Genomic DNA, 24,629 nt, shown 5'->3' with positions numbered 1-24,629 from the left:
TTGGTGAGCTGCAGACTATTAAGAGACCCTGTCTCAATGGAGGTGGACAGATTCCTGAGAATGGTCCCCAAGGTCATCCTCTGGTTTCCATACACACGTATTAAAACTAGATACACAAACACATATACATATGTATGTCATCAGTAGTATCCAGTATATTCAGTTGAGTAAGCTTATTTTGGAGGAGGAAAGAATATACATCTTATGAATTTTAGACTTAGTTTGTCTAGCTCACTATGTTTTTTTCCTAAGAGATTGTATTAAGTATATAAATTTAAGGAGAATTGGAATCTGGAATCATTTCCTCTTTATTGTAAAAACTGAGATAACATACTTTATTTGGTTAGATCTGCTTTTAAAATAATTTATTTTATTTATTTGACAGAGAGAAGAGGCAGATAGAGAAAGAGAGAATGGGCGTGCCAGGGCTTCTAGCTACTGCAAATGAACTCCAGATGCCTGTGTCCCCTTGTGCATCTGGCTAATGTGGGTCCTGGGGAATCGAACCTGGGTCCTTAGGCTTCACAAGCAAACACCTTAACTGCTAAGCCACCTCTTCAGCCCCATGGTTAGATCTTTTTGTGTGTTAGTGGTTTTGAAAGTTTTCTCATGTATATATGTTAAGTACATTCCTAGGTGTTGTTTTCTTAGTTATTGTAAGTTGCAAATAAAATTGTCTTATATAAATCTTTGAGATATATATATGGCTTTTTTGTTTGTTTGTTTTGTTTTTTGAGGTAGGGTCTTACTCTAGCTCAGGCTGACCTGGAATTCACTATGTAGTCTTCAGGATGGCCTCAAACTCAAAGTGATCCTCCTACCTCTGCTTCCCAAGTGCTGGGATTAAAGGTGTGCGCCACCATGCCAAGCTGATTATATAAAATTTTGTTTTTCCAACCTAACTAGATGTTTGCTACTTCTAATCTTTTTAAAAATTCTTATTTTTCAAATAAATGTATCAACTTCATAAAATGATTATATATATCCTCCTTGTAACTTTTATGACCATGATTTATTTCTTTTAAATAATTACATTGAATTTGTCATAATTTTATTAATTTCTCTTTAGCAGAAGAGCTGGATATTCTTGCTTTTTTATAATTATGGCGGATAAATTAACAAGAATTGCTATTGTCAACCATGACAAATGTAAGCCTAAGAAGTGTCGACAGGAGTGCAAAAAGAGTTGCCCTGTGGTTCGAATGGGTAAGCTGTTTATGAAACATCAAGTTATAATAGGGGGAAAAACACATGCGGTAGCTCTGCACGGGCTTTGGCAGAGATTTTGTTATCCCTGTTACTTTGTTTAAACTATAAAAACAAGCAATTCCGTTTCTTTTACTTCTTTTTGACAATAATTTTTGTCAATATGAAATTGACTAAATGTAAAGCCATAAGCTATACATTTCTTTGTATTCTGCAAAATTCTGGAATCAAATCATGAGGAAAGGATTACTGAAATCTTTGTGTTTGACAATATTTTCATCTTTTAAAAAAGAATTCAGAGCTTACTTGGAGTAATTTCTTGAGGTTTTATTATTTCTTGAATTTACTTTATTCATTTGAGAGAGAGAGGCAGATAGAGAGAATGGGTGCACCAAAGCCTTCAGCCACTGCAAACAGACTCCAGACGTATGTGCAACCTTGTGCATCTTGCTTATGTGGTTCCTGGGGAATCGAACCTGGGTCCTTTGACTTCACAGGCAAGTGCCTTAACTGCTAAGCCATCCCTCCAGCCCTTAATATTTTCAAGGTTAATTAAATCTAACAAGCCAGAGCTGACAAGCTGTTGGTAGTCTTTAAGCACTGTTATAATTGCTGCCTTATGTTAGTGAAGTGTAGACTCGTGTGTTTGTGCATGCATACATGAGCACATGGGTGTGGAGACTTGAGGTAATGTTGAGTCTCTCCTCTATCACTCTCCACATTGTTTCTAAAGGCAGGGTCTTACTGCAGCTAGAGCTCACCAATGCAGCTGGGCTAGCTGCCTAGCACCTCCTAGGGATTCTCCTGTCTTTGCATCCTAGCACTGAGATTGCAGGCATGCAGTGTACCTCTGCATTTTGATGTGGTTGCCAAAAGTCAAACTCTGGTCTTGATGCTTACATGACAAACACTTTACCCACTGGGCCAGCTCCCTTAGCCCCAAAATTTACTGAATGTTAAAATTTAGATGTCATCTATTAGTGTTTTGCATGCTATGCAGAAATTCCATTAACATCTCTAATATGCTATGTAATTTTCCCTGTATATTAGAAAATGGTATGACTTTGGAGTTTTACTGACCTAGCTAACAATTCACTTTTAGCTATTGGTATGCCTTATAATTTCCAAGATGCATACCTTGTTTTACAAATTAAAGATTCAGTTGGTTTATGTGAGATCCTAGGTTTCCATCCCTCACAAGGAGAAAACAGTTCAAGTCAGTTAACTTGAAAAAGACAGTGTGTAAAGATTTGCTCTACTTTTACTGATATATTTCTCTCAGGTTCTATAATGAACAAAATGTATAGCAGTCCTCTGCCTGTTGCCTGACATGAGTGCTTGTGTAATCAGTAAACTCAAAACCTTAGTGCAGGTGGGCATGGTGGCGTACGCCTTTAGCACCAACACTCAAGGCAGACGTAGGAGGGTTGCCACAAGTTTGGGGCCATCCTGAGACTACAGAGTGAATTCCAGGTCAGCCCTTGCTAGAGTGAGACCCTACCTCAGAAAAACCAAAAAAATACTTAGTGCGGAATTCTACCCCTACAAATAATGACTTATTATCTCAAATGTATTTTTTTGTATAACCTTTGTTATTGAAGATTTACTTTTGTGTGGAAATTTAAATAAAACATTGCCTAGGTGAGCTTAAGACAATTTTAGAATAATCAAAGAAAATTATTTCTTTCTCTTTGCCAGGAAAATTATGCATAGAAGTTACACCCCAGAGCAAAATAGCATGGATTTCTGAAACTCTTTGTATTGGTTGTGGTATTTGTATTAAGGTAAGTGATAATTTTTTATTTTTTGAGTCAAAAATAAAAATCTGAAAATACTAAGTACTTAGAATTATTTTAAGATTGAGCCTTGCGTAGTGGCACACACTTTTAATCCCAGCACTTGGGAGGCTGAGGTAGAAGGATCGCTGTAAGTTTGAGGCCACCCTGAAGAGTGAGTTCCAGGTTATCAGCCTGGGCTACAGTGAGGACCCTACCTCTGGGGGGAGGGGAGGATTTTTTTAAGAAAAAAATATGTATGGCCCCTTAATTTTGAGAAGTGCTTTTTTGTATGTGTGAATGTGTGTGGATGCACGTGTATTCATGAACATTTGGAAGCCAGAGGACAAGCTTGGGTTTCACTCCTCAAGACCATCTGTCTACCTTTGAGGCCAGTCCTGTGGGTTTCCTGTCTCTACTTTACAAATGCTGGGGCCTACCACCACATTTTGCTTTGCATATGTGAAAGTGGTTTTCCTATCACTGTATTGTTGCTTTTTTAAATTCATTAAACCACACTTCACAAGTTAACTTTTGCTGCTGTGCTTTTAAAACTATTATTAACCTGTTAATTGCTGTTTGACTTTTTTTTTTAATATTTTTGTTCATTTTTTATTTATTATTTATTTGAGAGTGACAGACATGGGGAGAAAGACAGATAGAGAGAGAGAGAGACAGAGAGAGAATGGGCGCGCCAGGGCCTCCAGCCACTGCAAACGAACTCCAGACGCGTGCACCCCCTTGTGCATCTGGCTAACGTGGGTCGTGGAGAACCGAGCCTCGAACCGGGGTTCTTAGGCTTCACAGGCAAGCGCTTAACCGCTAAGCCATCTCTCCAGCCCTCTGTTTGACTTTTTATGAGATGAAAATTCTTTAGCTTATCTTTGCCAGAATTTTTTAGAAATCAGAATAAAAACGTTTTTAAAATCTGTTAGTTGTTATATTTTATAGAAGTATGTGTTATATTTTTCCCAATGGTATAATTTTAAACATCTCAATTGGTTTTTATTGCATTGAATAATTTGGCTTTTGACTTATGAATAGTATATTTCCAGCTTTAGTTCATAAAAGGAATTTAGCAGCCTACATATGAAGTTCTTAATTTAGGTATTTTTATTTGTAGGTAATATAAAAAGGAACTTCACAAGAGTATGGATACTGCCCTATAAATTGTTCAAATTAACCATAGGTATACCTTACTTTGGTTTCTGAATTCTTATTTAGTATCCAGAAAATTTTCATAGTTACTTCAAATGTTTGCCCTTGTTATGAAAATATAAACAGGATATAGTACTTATAGCAAATATTTATTAATCATTCATTATATGCCTACCTATGTCCTGGGTGTTCATGGGATCTAGTATTAATATAGCATCACCTGCTCAGTTTTCTTCTTTGCTGCTATAAGAAAGTAGTACACCAAAATTGTGGATATGAATTTGAATGACTAAAGACACTAATTAAATCTAAGGCCAAAGAAAGTAATGCATACCACCTGAATACTGAGGTAATTATCGCTCACCTTATTTATGAACAGTATAGAAATTTTTTTCCATTGTAACATTAAGAGAAGTTTAAAATAACTTGCCACTTATACAAAGTTTATATGCACTAATGAAAAGAGGATTGTAGTTATTTTGTAAATAGAGGTAACTGCTGATAGAAAATATAATTGATAAATAAAATTTGGTTACAGGGCAGAGATTATTGTAAAACAAAAGATTTTTTAAATTATTTACATTTTCATAGTTTATAATATAGAAGGTCCCTGAAATCTCTGAATCAGGCTCATAAGTTCATTTAATGTATTTGCTAAGCAGATAAAAGAAATAAAAGTTATTTCATCACTTTGTGAAACTCCTTTATTTTGAACATTATGTATAAAAATATTCTTATTCTATGTGAACCATGTTTATTTCTACAAATTAATATGAAGTTTATTCTTTATTGTAAATGACAGAAATGCCCCTTTGGCGCCTTATCAATTGTCAATTTACCAAGCAACTTGGAAAAAGAAACCACACATCGATACTGTGCCAACGCCTTCAAACTGCACAGGTATATTTTCAAGTCAACATTGCTCTTGACTTCAGTCAGGAGTAAATATTTACACTCAGGGTTTTTAGAGAATTGGAAACATGGAACTAAATGATAATGGCCATCCACCAAAGAGAAGTAAAATATGTCAGTGGGTCATTTTGTTTAATATTAGAATTAAGTCTCAGGAGACTTAAAACAACTAGTAAAGAGCCCAGGGCTTGGACCAGTTGAATTGCATCTTGATTTCTGGATGTAGGGACTGGACCTCTGGAAGGTAAGAAACTCTCAAGTTAATCTAATACAAAGCCTGGATTAAGAATCACTGTTGGCCGAAGTACCTTTGTCCCCCACATAACCTTTAAAGAAATTGCTTTGAGCTGGGCATGGTGGCGCATGCCTTTAATCCCAGCACTCGGGAGGCAGAGATAGGAGGATCGCTGTGAGTTCAAGGCCACTCTGAGACTCCATAGTGAATTCCAGGTCAGCCTGGACCAGAGTGAGACCCTACCTCGAAAAACAAAAAACAAGACAAAACAAAAAACTGCCTTGAATTTTATCTACTAATATTATGAACTACAAATCACTAGGGCCTTAATTCTTTGAGGTTTTTATCTAGTGAATATTGGTATGTTGAATCTGAAAATGAAGATTTTGCTAATAAAAAGGTATTTCTCGACCTGCCAGCTATAAGGGGCCAATTGCAGTGGAGTGTTTCTGGTTGATGTGGCACTTTTCTCCTTGTAAGTAAATAGCAGGCCAGCAGGGAAAAAAGTGATAGTGTGAGGTTGCACCTGCTATGAAAGCATTTTATTACATTCATTAAAACTGAACCTTAAACATAAAGAAAATATGTTAATCCAGACGAGACATTGACTAAGAATTGGAGAAGTAAAAATTGGAGTAATGTTGGTTATGGATGCATTTCTAACAATTAACAGTTTCAGTTAATCTTGGCTGATTTGTTTTCCTAATAGCCAGTAATACTTGACACATATTTCTTATCTTGTTAACAGATGTGCGTGGTGCACGTGCATTAAAGTACAGTCTGCTATTTTGTCAATTTTTCTGCCTCATACTGGATTATTTTCTTTTTGTTTTTCTTTGTTATAATAGGTTGCCTATTCCTCGTCCAGGTGAAGTTTTAGGATTAGTTGGAACAAACGGTATTGGAAAGTCAACGGCACTAAAAATTTTAGCAGGAAAACAAAAGCCAAATCTTGGAAAGTATGATGTATGTATGAAAAGATTGTGAAAATTACTTTTTCTGGATATTTTTATAAGACTTTTTTTTAAAGACAGGGTCTCAGGTGTGTTAGGTTGGCCTAAAGCTCACTATGTAGTTGACTGTGAGCTTGGAACTCCTGATCATCCTGTCTCTTTCTCCCAAGTACCCGGATTACAGGCATATCCCACCACATCTAGTTTATATAGCACAGGTGATCAAATCAGAGGTTTTATGCATGCTAGGCACTCTCTACCAGCAGATCCGTATTCCTAGCCTAGTTTTTAAGATGTTAGAGGAGAGGAATGATTGGTTTATTTTCATATATATATATATATATATTTTTTTTTTTTTTTTGAGAGCGACAGACAGAGAGAAAGACAGATAGAGGAAGAGAGAGAGAATGGGCGTGCCAGGGCTTCCAGCCTCTGCAAACGAACTCCAGACGCGTGCGCCCCCTTGTGCATCTGGCTAACATGGGACCTGGGGAACCGAGCCTTGAACCGGGGTCCTTAGGCTTCATAGGCAAGCGCTTAACCGCTAAGCCATCTCTCCAGCCCTATATATATTTTTTTGATTCGTTTATATGAGAGAGAGACTGAGAGGCAGAGAGAAACAATAGGCATGCCAGGGTCTCTAGCCACTGCAAATAAACTCCAAACACATGTGCCACCTTGAGCATCTGGCTTTACTTGGGTACTGGGGAATCATCACACACCAGGCCTCGGGCTTTGCAGGCAAGCCCTTAACTAGTGAGCCATCTATCCAACCCCCTCCCCCCTGTTTTTGTGGGGGGGGGTTCATGGTAGGGTCTCACTCTAGCTCAGGCTGACCTGGAATTCACTGTGTAGTCTCAGGGTGGTCTCAAACTCATGGCGATCTTCCTACCTCTCTGCCTTCTGAGTGCTGGGATTAAAGGCATGTGCCAACACGCCTGACTATTTTAAATATTTGTAATTTCAAAATACTTTGTGAACTTAACTCTCCTGGAGGCTAAAGAACTTCAGGTTGAAGTTGTGAGTTTGGAACCAGCCTGGGCTAGAATAAGACCCTACATTTTATGGTTTTTCAAGGTAGGGTTTCGTTCTAGTCCAGGTTGACCTGGAATTCAGTATGTAGTCTCAGTGGCCTTCATCTCACAGTGATCCTCCTGCCTCTGCCTCCCTAGTGCTGGAATTAAAGGTGTGTGTCACCATGCCAGGCTCAGACCCTGCTTTTAAAAGAAAAAAAAAGTGCACTTAATTAAAGCCTTGAATTAGGTGAATTTTTATTTTATTTTAAAAACATTGTCTTACAGTATAGCCCCAGCTGACATGCTCTTGAAATCGGGTTCCAGCAATCAAGGCAAATACCACTATGCTTGGATTTCATTTTGTCTGCTTTTCGTGGCAGGGTCTCATCGTCATTCCTTTGTCAGTTAAAATCTAATGGTACTACTTAACTGAGAATTCATAACCATCTTAAACTAAGAATTTTCTGAGGTGGTATGACTTGACTTGAAACTAAAATACCTCCAATCTTAAGTTAGGAGCAACAAGTCTTTTGTTTGAGTATTGTTCTATTTTATTCAGCCTTCGTCGTCTTTGCAGTTGTATTGTTATTGTGAATTCATAATAATGAGTTGCATTTCTAGGATCCTCCGGACTGGCAAGAAATTTTGACTTATTTCCGTGGATCTGAATTACAAAATTACTTCACCAAGATTCTAGAAGATGACCTAAAAGCCATTATCAAACCTCAATATGTAGACCAAATTCCTAAGGCTGCCAAGGTCAGTTGGTTTATAGGGAGAATTTGTGCATTACAGTTACTTGTGGGGGTATGAAAGGTCTCTGAAATTAGATTTGTTTACTTTGTGACTTTTAAATACTGAAGGAAAGTGATGGTAATTTTCTGTAATCTTACGACAGGGGACAGTGGGGTCTATTTTGGACCGAAAAGATGAAACAAAGACACAGGCAATTGTATGTCAACAGCTTGGTAAGTGTTTGTTTTAAATGCATGCTTTTACACAAACTGAGACATAAAGGTGCGTCTTTATGTAGATGACTGAGTTAATAGGAAAAGCTTTTCTAATTGGCCTGATTACTTAAGTTACACAATTTTCCATTGAATTATCATTAAACCCAGAGAAGTAAGAAGAGGTGAAATAAAATTTGTGACACTGAATACAATGCCTATAATTGTTCTTTGTAGATTTAACCCACCTTAAAGAACGGAATGTGGAAGATCTGTCAGGAGGAGAGCTGCAGAGATTTGCATGCGCTGTCGTTTGCATCCAGAAAGCTGATATGTAGGTTACAATTTTTCTGTGTCTTAATCGTTACTGACAAATCTTCATTTGTTTGTTAGTTTTTTGAAGTAGGATCTCACTCTGGCCTAGGCTGACCTAGAATTCATGGAGTCTCAGGGTGGCCTCAAACTTGTGGCAATCCTCCTACCTCTGCCTCCCGAGTGCTGGAATTAAGGCGTGCACCACCATGCCCAGCTTTAATTGAGGTATTTTTTAAATGCTTACTGGCCTGGTTAAGAGAACTTAAGTCTTAAAACTGGGAATCTGTAAGGTTACCTATCAAAACAAGTTTTTTTTTTTTTTTCCTTCTATGGAAATAATGGGGAAAATTTGTGATGAATAACTGCTTTAATGTCTTACTTCAAAATTTGAGCCTTGGGCTGGAGAGATGGCTTAGCAGTTAAGCACTTGCCTATGAAGCCTAAGGACCCCGGTTCAAGGCTCGATTCCCCAGGACCCACGTTAGCCAGATGCACAAGGGGGCGCATGTGTCTGGAGTTTGTTTGCAGTGGCTGGAAGCCCTGGCGCGCCCATTCTCTCTATCTGCCTCTTTCTCTGTCTGTCGCTCTCAAATAAATAAACAAAAAAAAAAATTAAAAACTAGAGCCTTATGTGTTCCTATTAGCAGAAGTAGAAGGAGCGCCATGAGTTTGAGGCCAGCCTGAGAGTAGAGTGAATTCCAGGTCATCCTGGGCTAGAGTGAGACCCTACCTTGGCAGGGAGGGGATCCTCAATTGAAACATGATCCTTTAGACCAGACTAAGGAAAGCATACCATGTCACTGAGGAAAAAACAAAAAAAGAAAAGGGAGTGGGGGGCGGGGAGAGAAAGGAAGGAAAGGAAAGGTGAATTGTCTTCCTACCTTCAAGTATCTCTTTTATATATTGTTACCATCTTTTTCCCCATTTCTCCTCTGGTATCTAGTACAGACTAGGTCTTCTTGACACAGGTTCTGTGAATTCTGTGCAGTGTCTTCCAAGACACTATTGCTTTAGTGCATCAGACTCGAAGTAATTAAGAGAAACACTCTTCAAACCATTTCATCATGTAGCAGAATATTTTCATGAGGAGGTACCAGTTTATACATTAGTCTAATTTGAAAGGCTGTCCTCATGCTTGGTATACAGTTTTCCTTTTCATAATTTTCTTCCTTCTGCTTCTGAACAAATGACAAGTTTTTACCGTTGTAGAGAGGTTTTTTCATTAATGAAATCTTGGTTGTAGTTAAATCAGAAGCCATCAGAATTACATTGCTTTAAAAAAGAACATATAAGGTATAATTATGTCATTTGAACTGACACTTGCTTTTTTTTTCTTAGTTTTATGTTTGATGAACCTTCCAGTTACCTAGATGTCAAGCAGCGTTTAAAGGCTGCTATTACAATTCGATCACTAATAAATCCAGATAGGTAAGTACAAATACGAGATATTCCCTTGTTTTGTTTGGAGATTCTTGCAGATTTCTAAGGACTAAATATATCATGTGTACATACGTGTTTTTCATCTTTGTCATTTCATAGCCACCACCAGAGTTGGCCTTCCTTTGTCTAGGACAGGGGTTTAGTGCAAGATTCAGTATTAAAACCCCTGCTTGGGTGCTGGAGAGGTGGCTCAACAGGTATGAGAGTTTCCTGCACAAGCATGAGGGCCTGAGAATTGCCTGAGTTCATTTTTCTGGCACCCAGGCATGGCCGTGCACATCTGTAACTCTGGTCTTAAGAACAAAGACTAGAGGATTGAGGGGCTTGCAAAAAGAGCCAGCTGCAGAATCAAGAAAGCACACAGTGGAGTGCTATGGGCTCCACATGTATGCACATGGGCTGCACGCATCCGCACACACAGTATGCATACATATATACGTACACAAATGACCCTGTTTCTATGGAGCATTGCAGTTGGCCTTGGATGCTCTGGAGTTATATGCAAATTTTGGTGTATCCAAAAAGATGATCTAAGATTAAAAACAATTATGATTCCCTGAACAAGTTAGATGTGTTACAATGAAAAGGAAGCACTGGAAACATTAAATGTTGATCTCAGCAGTAGCACAATGCAACAGAGAGAGACATAATGAGATTGAAATACAAAGGGCCTTCAGAAACATGGACAGTGAGATAACATGACTATTGGATCTTAAGAGTCTGAAAAGTAAAGGTATCCTGGCTGAGAATGTTTTAGAATGGATGAAATCATTTTTAGAATGGAAGAACAACTTCTTAAGAAATAAAGTCTGGCTGGAGAGATGGCTTAGCGGTTAAGTGCTTGCCTGTGAAGCCTAAGGGCCCTGATTCAAGGCTCGATTCCCCAGGACCCATGTCAGCCAGACGCACAAGGGGGCGCACGCGTCTGGAGTTTGTTTGCAGTGGCTGGAAGCCCTGGTGCACCCATTCTCTCTCTCTCTCTCTCTCTCTCTCTCTCTCTCTCTCTATCTCTCTATCTATCTCTCTATCTGTCGCTCTCAAATAAATTAAAAAAAAATTAAAAAAAAAATAAGAAAAAAGAAAGAAAGGCCTACAGCATATAGATAACACAGCTAAGTAAAATGAAACTCAGACTATCCCTGGTAAAGAGAATCTTGTTGGTTTTTTGAAATAGGGTTTCCCTCTAGCCCAGGCTGACCTGGAATTCACTATGTAGTCTCAGGGCCTTGATCTCAGTGATCCTCCTACCGGTGCCTCCTGAGTGCTGGGATTAAAGGCCTGTACCACCACACCCCGCTCAAGAGAATCTTATTTAGCCATAATTTTCACTTCATACACATGCTTGGGTGAGTAAAAAACAGTCTTTGGGAAATCCAAGTGTCAAAACAAAAACCTAGTATTCAAGAACTTCGCAGTGTGGTAGAGAAGAATGCACACTTGTGCCAGTTTTGAATACACAAGAAGTCAACTCAGTAGTTCTCAAGCCCCTTTTGATAGAGCATTTTTATAGCCTGTTTTTTTTTGGGGGGGGGGGAGTAGTTCAAAGTAGGGTCTCACTGTAAGCCAGGATGACCTTGAACTCACAGCATTCCTCTTGCTTCTGCTTCCCAAATACTGGGATTAAAGGCGTGCACCACCACACCTGACTATTTTTCCAAAATGAAAGTAATAGATCGTATTATCAACTTTCATACATAACTTTAAAACTATCCAATAGTACTATAATCTTAACAAAAAGTTAAAAATTCATAATCATATTTCAGTGTACAAATATCTAGCCAAAACATTAGAAAATGAGACATCACACTCATAAAAGATAAGCTGTTTTAGTATAGAAAGATTTAAGAAGTAGCTGGTGTGGAGAGGGAGAGAAAAAAATAACACTATGAACAATGTTTGTGTACAAGACTGGATTAGAACCTTAATTGCTGGGCTGGATAGATTGCTCAGCAGCTAGGGTACTTGCCTGCAAAGTCTAATGACCAGCGTTCCATTCCTCAGTACTCATGCAAAGCCAGATCCACGGTGGCACATGTGTCTAAAGCTGATGTTGCAGCAGCTGGAGGCCATAATGTGACCATCTTCTCTGCTCTGCTCTGCTCTGCTCTGCGCGTGCTCTCTCTTTCTCTCTCATTCTCTTTGCTTACAAATAAAAATATTTCTTTAAAAAAAGCCTTAATTGCAACAGATTTAACATGTGAAGACAAATAAACCAAGGGTACATAGTTAAAACATTTTCAGCTGGGCACATGCCTTTAATCGTAGCACTCGGGAGGTAGAGGTAGGAGGATCACTGAGATCAAGGCCACCCTGAGACTACATAGTGAATTCCAGGTCAGCCTGGGCTAGAGCAAGACCCCACCTTGAAAAACAAAATAACATAGTAATAATAACCAGGGCTGGAGAGATGGTTCAGTGGTTCAGACACTTGCCTGCAAAGCCCAACAACCTCGGTTCAATTCCCTAGCACCCAGGTAGAGCCAGATACAGAAAGTGGTGCATGCTTCCAGAGTTCCTTTGCAGCAGCTAGAGGCCCTAGAGTGCCTATTCTTTCTTTCTCTCTCTCTCTTCCTGTTTGCAAATAAATAAATTATAACCCATATATAATGATAGACTAATGGAAAATAACCATAAGGAACTATTTCTGCATTCTAAAACTCTTATTTGACAAAACATACATTCAGTCTGTAATGCTGTAAAGAAATTTTGGAGACCATATCCTTAGAAGAACAGCAAGGAATACAAAAAGAATAATTGAGAAAAGTTTATGTACTCTGTGTTTTTATAACTTTTCTTACAGTGCTGCAGGTTTCAATTTCTGACAGATATTTAGTGAACAGTGACAGATCAAACTCATTTTAGACTAACACGTCTGTAAGTTCCATTGGAAAAGAAGAGCAGAAAGCTTGATAAGTATCACTTTAGGTACTTGTAATGAGGGTTCAAGAGTAGGGGAAATTTTTCATTTGTAAATTAGGAGAGACATTCATACAGTGACTAGAATTTGAAATGGACCTTAAATGAGATTTGAGTAGATTAGCCCTTAAAACATGTAAAATAGAGAAATTCATTTTCCAGTGTTTCCTGTATATAAGTGCAGTGAGAGGTAATAGCTGGAACTTTGAAAGAGTCTAAAAATAGTCACTTCGCGTATACCTAAGCAGCGTCAGGGGTCTTGAAGAAACTGGGATTTGTCAACTCTACAGTAACACTGAAGGAGTTCCATGAAGAAGCTGAATTGGAATTTCAGCAGAGAAAAAAAAGGGTAAAAGTGCACCATGAGAAGACATTATTGGGAAAGAATTCTTAGACTTGATAATGAAGTAAAATGAGGAGGAGAGTCTCGACAGGACGCTAGTACTTCCGGTTGTCAGCAGAGGTCTCTAAAGGACCTGCCGTAGCCTAAGTGAGTCGCAGTGAAAATGAAGCGGTGCATAAGGAGTCTAAGTATTGTAAGCTTGGTGGCTTCTGCTCTGGCTCCTTGAGTCAGCTCAGCCCTGAGGTTCCCTTAAGAGCCCATTCCACCCATTAATTCCTGGAACATGAAGAGCCTTGTGTAAGGAAATTTTTTACTGCTTTTACATTGTATGTTCTTCTTTTACTTTTGAAGTGTGGAGTGATCATATGACACAGTAGACAGGTGGAGATCAGAGGACAGCTTTGGGCTGGCTCCACCTTCATTGAGACAGGGTCTCTTGCCAGTGCAAAAGAACTGCCCCATGCAGACAAACACCACATTTGATAGGCACACTAGGATCACATATGCATGCGTCACTTTGCATCCAGCTTGATGTGGGCGCTGGGGAATTGAACCCAGGTCAGCAGGCTTTGCAAGCAAGCGCCTTTAATGCTGAGCTGTGTCCCAGCTCTACTTGGTATGTTATTTATGCTTGTTTTTAAACTTTCATTTTCCTGAAATTTATAACTATAGTTTTAAAAATAAGTTATCTAAGGGTCTTACCTAATGATATGTGCTAATGTCAGAAATAAGGCTTTGTTTTGATTTCCAGATACATCATTGTGGTGGAGCATGATCTAAGTGTGTTAGACTATCTCTCCGACTTCATCTGCTGTTTATATGGTGTTCCAAGTGCTTACGGTGTCGTCACCATGCCTTTTAGTGTACGGGAAGGTAATTTTGAAAACTTGATATATGTTCTATCCTCTTTCATCATTGCCTAGAAAATGTGTTGTTATTGAGACTAATTAGGTTGCATTACTTTTATAAGGAAAATTGTAGTCTTTTAGAATTTCAGTGTTGGGAAGAATTTATTTTAAATGTTACACACATCAGTTATAGAAATTTTTTGAGGATTTTCTGAGAAAAAACTCTTGGCTGGCTGGGTGTGGTGGCACACGTGTTTAGTCCCAGCACTTGGGAGGCAGAGGTAGGAGGATTGCCATGAGTTCAAGGCCAGCCTGAGACTACATAGCAAATTCCAGGTCAGCCTAGGCTAGAGCGAGACCCTACCTTAAAAAAACAAAAAATACCAAAACTCTTGGCTGGAGAGATGGCTTAGCAGTTAAGGCACTTGCCTACAAAGCCTAAGAACCCAAGTTCGATTCCCCAGTACCCACACAAGCCAGATGCACAAGGTGGCACATTCATCTGGAGTTTGATTGCAATGGCTGAGGCCCTGGCACGTCCATTCTCTCTCTATCTGCCTCTTCCTCCCCTACCCCCCAATAAATAAATTAATTATTTTTTAAAAAAACACTGCATAGAGCCTGGCTTAGAGTGCACGCCTTTAACCCCAGCACTCTGGAGGCAGAGGTAGGAGGACCACTGTGAGCTCGAGGCCACCCTGAGACTACATAAATGTATTCCAGGTCAGTCTGAGCCAGAGCGAGCCCTACCTTGAAACACAAAAACAAAAAGGAAAAAATTATATATTTTGAGTTCTCCAATAATTGTCATCTTCAGATTTGTCTTTAAGAGGCAAAAACCTTTAATGAAAGTCTTTAAAATTCATTTAGTGCCCATCTGTCCCCTTTGCTTTCAGGAATGAGGAACTCTGATCTTCCTTCATGTCTTCTCTACCCTGGGCAAGTTGGTTTCTTCTTTGCCTTCTGCTGCTTCTTCCAGCTGTTTACTTACACTCTTCTCTCCAATTATGTCTTAAGCTGATAATCGACATCATGAAAGGACAACTTAGTCTATATCTTCAAAAAGAAGTACTGTAGTCAAGAAATCATGTAGCCTTAAGAGTTCCCTCAGCAGTAATGGACTATTTTTTATCCTCCCATCTCTTTGAAGAGAATGAAATATCTAAGGAGCTTGTTTGGAAAAATAAATTTAAGCCAGGTGTGGTGGCACACCTCTTTCATCCCAGCACTTGGGAGGCAGAGGCAGGAGGGTCACTGTGAGTTTGAGGCCACCCTGAGAATACAGAGTGAATTCTAGGTCAGCCTGGACTAGAGTGAGACCTTACCTCAAAAAAATAAAATAAAATAAATTTACATTGTTTCATATCTTTCTCATTAAAAAGATGTTAACAGCTTTCATCATTTATTTTTTAAATGGCTACATAGTGTAAAATAGGACAGAATTGTTACAACTTGCTTGCTTAGACATTTAAGATAAAAGAGATACATATTTTAAGGAAAAATGTGTAAGTATGCCTATTTCCTTGACAAGTAGTCTAAAGAAATTCTTAGTAAACTCAAGTAATGATACTAGAGCCTTTTGTTGTTGTTTTGAGGAAGGGTCTCACTCTAGCGTAGGCTGACCTAGAATTCACTGTGTGAGTCTCAGGGTGGCCCCGAACTCATGGTGATCCTCCTGTCTCTGCCTTCCATGTGATTAAAGACGTGCACCACCACACCTGGCTAGTTGTTTTTTCTTAATTTCTCTTTTTAGGGGAATTAGTATAGGGGTTTTTTGCTTTGTTTTTAATGGAGACTAGAATTTGTTATGTAGCCAAAGAACATGGGCATATATGCATGGATATTCATGAATTTAACTTACATTAACGTGACATTGTTTGGGCTGGAGAGATGGCTCAGCAGATTAAGTACTTGCCTGCAAAGCCTGATGACCTGTGTTCAATTTCCCAGTGCCCACATAAAGCCACATGCACAGTGGTGCATGTGTCTGGAGTTCATTTGCAGAGGCTAGAGACCCTGGCGTACCCATTTTCTCTCTCTCTCTTTTTTCTTTTTTAGTTTTTTGTTCATTTTATTTATTTATTTGAGAGCAACAGACACAGAGAAAGAGGCAGAGAGAGAGAGAATGAGCGCACCAGGGCCTCCAGCCATTGCAAACAAACTCCAGACGCATGCACCTCCTTGTGCATCTGGCTAACGTGGGTCCTGGGGAATTGAACCTTGAACCAGGGTCCTGAGGCTTCATAGGCAAGCACTCTAAACCACTCTCTCCAGCCCATTTTTCTCTCTCTTTCTGCTTCTATTTAAATAAATAAAATTTTTAAAGATTACGTTGTTTTAGGATCTAGGGTTTTCTTGTTTGATAGCTTGCTTGTTTATTTGCTTGCTTGTATTAGTGAATGATGTGGCTTTAGTTTTTAGAAAGACACATGTGCCATTTTGTGAATCTGACTGGGTAGTAAGGGATTGAACTTGGGCCAGCAGGCTTTACAAGCAAGCCCTTTTAACTGCTAAGCCATCTCCCCAACCCGAGGGAGTGGGTTCTTTAGAAACAGGGTCTCATACTATACCCCAAGCTGGCCTTGAACTCACAGCCTTTCTAGTACTAGTATTGCCAGCATGAGCCAACATACCTGGCATGCTTACATTGTTGAAACACAGAAACTATGCTGTCACTTCATTGTGCTTATCAGAGAGCTACAGAAATATAAAACGTGTGCATAAATTGTTCCCAAGAATCTTGTCTTTAGTTCTTTACTAATCTGTTGGCAATTTTCTTCCCAACAGGCATAAACATTTTTTTGGATGGCTATGTTCCAACAGAAAACTTGAGGTTCAGAGATGCATCGCTTGTTTTTAAAGTAGCTGAGACAGCAAACGAAGAAGAAGTTAAAAAGATGTGTATGTATAAGTACCCTGGGATGAAGAAGAAGATGGGAGAGTTTGAGCTGGCAATTGTAGCTGGAGAGTTTACAGATTCTGAAATCATGGTCATGCTGGGAGAAAATGGTAAGTGCTTATTATTTTGTAGTATCTAATAATTAGTTATGTTTTATCCAGTATATTTAATCCATTAGGAAAATTTTGACTGTTATAATATTCAAAATTGGCATCTGAATTTTGAACCCACATTCTGTTGTGTTATAAAATTTAATCTTGTCATTAATCAAGTTAATTTGTTTATTTTTTTTATTTTTTGCTTGTATGGACGTAATGTGGCGGGTAGGGGTTATGGTATGTGTACTAATGGTGTCTGTGGTGTTGACAAGTGTGTGTGGCCTTGCCGTGCCCAGGTTGGAGGTGGGTACTGGCAGAAGTGAGGTGGTTGCAGTTGGCAGAGAAGCATGCCAGGTGTCCTGCTCCATCTCTCCTCCCCTGTTCTTGTTTGAGCTGGAGTCTCTTACTGATACCAGAACTTGCTGCTTTTCACAGTCTCAGCCAATGCCCTGATCTCTGCTCCCCTTTGGAGATTGGAAGTTTGGTGGTTGCAGGGCTCCTCGGCCTTCATTCTTGCACAGGAAGCATGCTTAACCTCTGAGCCATCTTCCAGCCCAGTATTTTCTTGAGAGCTTATTTAGAGGTCCTAGCAAAGAAGCACAGCTACTCGTGTACCCTTGACTGAAGCCTGGGCCGCCTGTGTTTGTCCAGCAGGCCTTATATGGAGTGGCAAGGGACCTAGCCAGTCAGATCACTCTCACATCCAGCCCAGTACTTCTTATGCCATTGTCTCCAGTAAAGATAGGAGGTCTTTGAGCTGGTCGTGGTGGCTCACGCCTTTAATCCCAGCACTGGGAGGTAGGAAGATCACCATGAGTTCGAGGCCACCTGAGACTACATAGTAAATTCCAGGTCAGCCTGGACTAGAGTGAGATCCTACCTCGAAAAATTAAGAAGTCTTTACTGAGCTAGTTTTTCCATGTGTAAATTAATGTTAATAAAGCATCTTGCCAACTGACCAGAAAGAAAGGATATTTTGTAAATTCGGAAACTGTGGCATTTTAAAATGTTTCCTACATGCTTCTATTGAGAACTTTTCTCATTTTAAATTTAGAATACTATGTACCATTATAAATAGAGGTATTACTAACATTTTAAATATTAAAATGTCTCCATAACTATTGACTGTAAGATGAATCTTAACTACTATTTTATGTTTTTATGATTTAAAGATGATTTGTATTGTAATCTTATAGGGATTTTTTTTGTCTGTCTGTCTGTCTGTATGTTTGTTTTGAGGTAGGGTTTCACTATAGCCCAAGCTGACCTGGAATGCAGTGTGCAGTCTCAGGGTAGCCTTGAACTCACTGCTATCCTCCAACCTCTGTCACCCAAGTACTAGGATTAAAGGCATGCACCACCATGTCTGGCTTAATCTTACAGTTTAATCTTAAAGCTGTAGAAGATCTTATATAAAATTTGTTGTTTCGCAGCTGTTCATTTTTTTTTTTTTTACTGTTTTTTGATTTTTTTTTATAATTTTTTTAAATTATTTTTTTATTTATTTGAGAGCGACAGGCACAGAGAGAAAGACAGATAGAGGGAGAGAGAGAGAATGGGCATGCCAGGGCTTCCAGCCTCTGCAAACGAACTCCAGACGCGTGTGCCCCCTTGTGCATCTGGCTAGCAGTCCTGGGGAACCGAGCCTCGAACCGGGGTCCTTAGGCTTCACAGGCAAGCGCTTAACCGCGAAGCCATCTCTCCAGCCCTGATTTTGTTTTTTTTTGACACAAGTCTTCATCCTGTGGCCCAGACCAGTCTGGAACTCATTTTTTACACCAGACTGTCTTTTTTGATTATTTGCTTCCTTAGGTCTAGGATTATAGGCCTGAGCCACCAAGCTGCACTTTATGTAGTAATTTTGCAGTCTTACTAATTTTGCTTCAGTAAACATTTTCATTTATGTTCTAATTTAAATATCTAAGTAATGGTTTCTATCGTAAAATAGCATTTTCTATCCTTAGTAAATGTAATGCATTGAAAACTAAATGAATTTTTTAAATATACCAAGATTTTAATTTTGTAGAGGCACAACTTACGGGGCTGGAGAGGTGACTCAATCGTTAAAGTCACTTCCCTGCCAAGTCTTTGGCCCGGGCTCACTTTCCCATCACCATGCAGAACCACATGCAAAGCACACATGCACCTGGCATTCATTTGCAACAGCAAGAGACCCTGATGTGCACATAAACACACCCACAAATTTATTTTTTTAATTGTTATTTTTAAATAATAAACTAGTCTATATTCCTACTAGGCTATGACTGGTACTTGGCAGGTGAAAAATGAAAGATTTAAGTATTTTTCTGTATTAACCTCAGAATTCCATAATGTTGGTATATAGCTTTACAAGAAATTTCAGTTCATAACAAGAAGACATGGCGCATTACTTGAAATCTGAAATATCTTTCAGGTCAATTTGTTTTTTTTGTTGTATTGCCAGGTACGGGTAAAACAACGTTTATCAGAATGCTTGCTGGAAGACTTAAACCTGATGAAGGAGGTACTGTTAGAAATGTTGTCTTTTTACTCTGGACCACAGAATTAAAGATCTGAGCAGGTTTGTTTCATTAATGTTATATGTACTTGCTTTTTGCAGGAGAAGTACCAGTTCTAAATGTCAGTTACAAGCCACAGAAAATCAGTCCCAAATCAACCGTGAGTTGTTCATTTATTTGGTTAGTCTTGTATTGTGTCAGGGAGTAGAGTGTGGCTCGTTGGTAGCATAGATGCTAAGATACTGGGTTCAGCCCCAAGCGCATACCAAAAAAAAAAGAAAACCACTAAAATTCCTATTCAAATTAGATTTGACATAGTAATGCTGGCCCAGAATCCACTGTGAACCCAGTTGACTTTAAACTCAATCATCCAGCTTCACCACTTATTAAAATAGACTTAACACATTCTAAGTGGATGGCACCACACCTGGTTCTGAAAGTAACTCTTAAAATCTGTTTTTGTCAAAATAAGCCTTTAAAAACATAAATGTGTGAGCTGGAGAGATGGCTTAGCTGTTAAGCACTTGCCTGTGAAGCCTAAGGACCCCAGTTTAAGGCTTGATTTCCCCAGGACCCACGTTAGCCCGATGCACACGTGTCCGGGGTTCGTTTGCAATGGCTGGGGCCCTGGAGCGTCCCTCCCTCCCTGCCTCTCTCTGTCGCTCTCAAATTAATTAATTAATTAATTAAAAAACCTAGTGAGCCTTTTCCCAGTATGGAATGTTAAAGCAAAACTACATTGAGCAAAAGAGGTAGCGGAAAGAATGTAAGAGTCAGAGGAAGGATAGGACTCCTTACAACGTGCTCCCCCAAGACACAAAGTGGCCTGGATATTCATGACCTCACAGTGCCTGACACTACCTACACAAGACCATCATAAGAGGAAGAAAAGATCATGACATCAAAATAAAAGAGAGACTGATTGAGAGGGGGAGGGGATATGATGGAGATTGGAGTTTCAAAGGGGAAAGGTGGGGGGCATTACCATGGGACTTTTTTTTATAATCATGGAAATTGTTAATAAAAATTTGAAAAAATAAAATAATAAGAGAAAAAAACTACATTGAATTACCCACCTCATGCACACTAGTGTGGCTGAAAGCCAGAGAGTAACAGGTACTAGAGAGGGTCTGAAGACAGTAGCCCCGTAGCTGCTGTGTGGGGAGTGAGAAGCCCTCAGGCAGCTGTGCGCCCTGCTTAGAAGCCCTGCAGTGCACTCACTGAGTGCCACGAGCAGACCCGGCGAGCATTACAGCTTGCGCATGTATATTTGTAGCAGCAACAAAACAGCCCCAAATGGGCACAACCCAACTGTCTGTCAGATGGTCAGTATCTAAACACAACGTAATACAGTCTTACGGCTAGAGAACCTCACAAACAAAAGAAATGAAAGACTGAAACTGGCTACAGTTCGTATAAAATTTGAAAGCATTATACTAAGGTGTTAACCTACCTCCGGAGAATTCTTCAGGTACATTGAAAGTAGGACCTAGAAGGGCTGGGAAGATGCCTCAGTGGTTGGGTGGTTACCACATAAGCATGAGGGAACCTTGGGCATAAAATACCAAGTTTGTCTCCCTAGAAGTACATATAAATTTGGGTGTGGCCTTTCACACCTGTAACCCCAGTTCATGGGGGGAGGAGGACCTGGAGACCAGAGAGTTGCTGGAGCTCACTGACAAGATAGCAGCTTCAGGCTGAGGAACAGCCTGTTCAAGGACCCGCACACCTGCCCCCACCACTGCACATGCACACGCAGAAACATACGATACATGATGAAGAATAAGCTTTAAACAATAGAATTAAGCCAAGCATGGTGGTGCACGCATTAGTCCCAGTACTTGGGAGACAAAGGTAGGAGGATTACTATGAGTTCAAGGCCACCCTGAGACTACATGAATTCCAGATCAGCCTGAGCTAGAGTGAAACCCTACCTCAAAAAAAGAAAAGGAAGGGAGTTACAAACATGGAAAGAACTGTGTTCTGGTGTTTGGTTTTATTAAAATTCACCATTAGTTTTTTGGGGTTTTTTTTGCATGTTTATGTGTATGTTCATATGTGTATGTGCATGTGTGGATGCATGCATGTACGTGTGTATCTAGAGGCCACAGGACAACCTTGGGTTTCTTTCCTTAGGAAGGTTGTCCACTTCTTTTTGAAACAGGGTTTCTAATTGGCCTGGAGCTCATCCATTAGGTTAGACTGGGTGGCCAGCGACCTCCATGGATATGCCTGTCTGCTGAGCCCCAGTGGTAGAATTCTTCACTGATATTTTATCATTTATAAATACTGTTGGTCCATTAACACCAGGGAAGTGTTCGCCAGTTACTACATGAGAAGATCAGAGATGCTTACACTCATCCACAGTTTGTGACTGATGTAATGAAGCCTCTGCAGATTGAAAACATCATTGATCAAGAGGTACTTTAATGTTGTTGTTTTCATAGTTTTATATTTCCTTCTTTCAGATTTTGTCTATTTTAACATTTTGCTAAAACTTCACGTAGGTGCAGACATTATCTGGTGGTGAACTGCAGCGAGTAGCTCTTGCACTTTGTTTAGGCAAACCTGCTGATGTCTATTTAATTGACGAACCATCTGCTTATTTGGATTCTGAGCAAAGATTGATGGCTGCTCGAGTTGTCAAACGGTAAATGTTTTGCTTATAGCATCACATTACTTTTGGTTGTCCTAGCATGCAGTGTGCTTAATAAACATTTGAAGCCGGGTGTGGTGGCACACACCTTTAATCCCAGCAGGGGTAAGAGGATCGCCATGAGTTCAAGGCCACCCTGAGACTACATGGTGAGTTCCAGGTTAGCTTGGGCTAGAGTGGGCTACCTCCAAAAAATAAGAAAATAAACATTTGAATGGTTTATGTCAAAAAGCTATAAAAAGTTTTCCGATTGTCTTCTAGTTTCATTCTCCATGCAAAGAAGACAGCTTTTGTTGTGGAGCACGACTTCATTATGGCCACCTACCTAGCAGATCGGGTCATTGTTTTTGATGGGGTTCCATCTCAGAACACAGTTGCAAACAGGTAAAATCACTTTTAAAATGTTCTGAAGTAAACTGTTCTAACAAAACTAGTTATTTTAAATTTTCGGTAAGTATATTAAAACAATAAATTCATGCCATGTTTTTTTTAAAGAGATCGGCAGAAATTCAGTATCTTATTCTATGTCTCCCAAAGTTATCCTTACACAACACTGGATGGGACCATGTAGAATAGGAGTTTCTTTTTCTTTGTATGTGTTTGTGCTGCATAGGGTGAGTGGGTGTCCACGTGCATGCCACAGCGCACTTACAGGAGCCAAGGACAACTTCCAGAGCTGGGCGTGGTAACACATGTCTTTGATTCCAGCACTCCCGGGTCAGAGGTAGGAGGATCACTGTGAGTTCAAGGTTAGCCTGGAACTACAGTGTGAGTTCCAGGTCAGCATGGGCTAGAGTGAGAGCCTACCTCAGAAAACCAAGAAAAAGGACAACTTCAACTTCGGGATATTTTCTCCTTCCATCGTCTTTTGAGACAATGTCTCTTGCTTTTATTGTTTGCAAGCTTCTGGATACTCCTGGCTCCACCTGCCATTGCTGTAGCACATTGGAATTATAGACACATGTGCCCCTGGGAAAGCTGGAACTCAGATCTGTGGCAGCCTTGCAAGCAAATGTCCTTAACCCCTAAACCATCTCCCCAGTCCCCAGAAACTTTTCACTTTTCTGCATGATAAATAGGATCCAAACAGATAACATGATTTGCCAAATTTACACTGATAGCTGTTGAGCTAATAGTAAATCCCAGATACCTGATGCTGATCTACAACAGACCTGCAATGAAGGGTTTTATCTTTTTCTCTTCATTTCTCCTGACTAGCTTGATTATAATGTATAGAAACCTAATATTCAAATCTCTTTATGAGACTTTTCACCATTATTTCTAAAACTGTATTGAGTTGAACCATAAAAACTCTTAACACACATAGCTTTTGGACCTACAAAGTACCAAATTTTTATTTGTTTGTTTGTTTTGTTTTTTGAGGTAGGGTCTCACTGTAGTTCAGGCTGACCCGGAATTCACTCTGTCGTCTCAGGGTGGCCTCGAACTCATGGTGATCCTCCTACCTCTGCCTCCCGAGTGCTGAGAATAAAGGTGTGTGTCACCATGCCCAGCTTTGAAGTAGCAATTTTACTTGGTTATATCATGATGCTTTCTGGTGTCATGAAAGGAGAAATGGACTTGCTATTAGAATAATTCAGCAAGAAATACAAGTCCTTTGCTTCCAGAATTCCTTTGTTGTTGCATAAAATTCTCTTATCAGTTATTGACAATCATGTTTCTTAAAGAGTTTAGGAATTTCTTAGGTATTTAAATTTACTTTTACACACAATCTTTCCCTTGTATTTGTAAAATGCTCTAAATGTCCCGTCTCCTATATGGGGCTGGAAAGATGGCTCCACGGCTAAGTGCACTTCCCATCTGCCCTAAAACTACTAAGTCAAGTCTCCAGAATACAAGCGAGTAGTTGGATGTGGCCACACGTGTTGATAACCCAGTCCTGGGGGAGCAGAGACTGGAATCACCGGGACAGACAAATCTCCCAGAGCTCTGTGGTTAGTGTAAAGATTCCACCTCAAGGAAACAGTAAGTGAGCAATGGAGAGGGAGACCCCACATTGTCCTCCGGCTTCCACACCTGCACAAGCCACTGCATCTGCACGTTCACACATGCGTGCACATTACACCTACTACACACGTGTGTGCCAAAAATCCCCTGTAGTGTTGTGGCCTAGCTGATTTAACAACTAGCTTGGCTGGGGTTTGGTGGAGGCCATCAAGGAGGCACCAAGCGTGGTAGGAGGGTTCACATATGTGTCTGTAGAGTGTCCATAGGGTTATGTGGTGGGTTGGTTTGTTTGTTTTGGTGGGTTTTGTTTTTTTTGTTCTTTTTGGTTTTTCAAGGAAGGGTCTCACACTAGCCCAGGCTGATCTGGAGTTCACTATGTAGTCTCAGGGTGGCCTCGAACTCATGGTGATCCTCCTACCTCTGTATTAAAGGTGTGTGCCACCACG

General features: G+C 39.8%; 1 protein-coding gene across 2 annotated transcripts in view; it reads left to right on the top strand.

Annotated features, from left to right (window-relative positions):
- Positions 1-24,629, top strand: part of Abce1 (ATP binding cassette subfamily E member 1) — a 32,230-nt gene that overhangs the window by 5,011 nt on the left and 2,590 nt on the right. Inside the window, exons 2-16 of one of the 2 annotated variants that reach the window (XM_004655848.2) lie at positions 1,073-1,206; positions 2,905-2,990; positions 4,942-5,039; positions 6,135-6,252; positions 7,877-8,014; positions 8,154-8,223; positions 8,440-8,536; positions 9,856-9,945; positions 13,968-14,089; positions 16,852-17,073; positions 19,505-19,564; positions 19,661-19,719; positions 21,870-21,980; positions 22,067-22,209; positions 22,477-22,599. In XM_004655848.2, the coding sequence (XP_004655905.1) occupies positions 1,104-1,206; positions 2,905-2,990; positions 4,942-5,039; positions 6,135-6,252; positions 7,877-8,014; positions 8,154-8,223; positions 8,440-8,536; positions 9,856-9,945; positions 13,968-14,089; positions 16,852-17,073; positions 19,505-19,564; positions 19,661-19,719; positions 21,870-21,980; positions 22,067-22,209; positions 22,477-22,599 (1,640 nt within the window). In that variant the 5' untranslated portion in view covers positions 1,073-1,103. Of the gene's footprint in view, positions 1-1,069; positions 1,207-2,904; positions 2,991-4,941; positions 5,040-6,134; positions 6,253-7,876; positions 8,015-8,153; positions 8,224-8,439; positions 8,537-9,855; positions 9,946-13,967; positions 14,090-16,851; positions 17,074-19,504; positions 19,565-19,660; positions 19,720-21,869; positions 21,981-22,066; positions 22,210-22,476; positions 22,600-24,629 lie in introns of both variants that reach the window. The other variant, XM_045130929.1, reaches the window with a different exon arrangement.

Source organism: Jaculus jaculus, chromosome 12 (assembly GCF_020740685.1).
Source record: "Jaculus jaculus isolate mJacJac1 chromosome 12, mJacJac1.mat.Y.cur, whole genome shotgun sequence".
Lineage (NCBI taxonomy): Eukaryota > Metazoa > Chordata > Mammalia > Rodentia > Dipodidae > Jaculus > Jaculus jaculus.
Note: the sequence above shows the minus strand (reverse complement) of the source record. Positions and strands in the feature narration are given on the sequence as shown.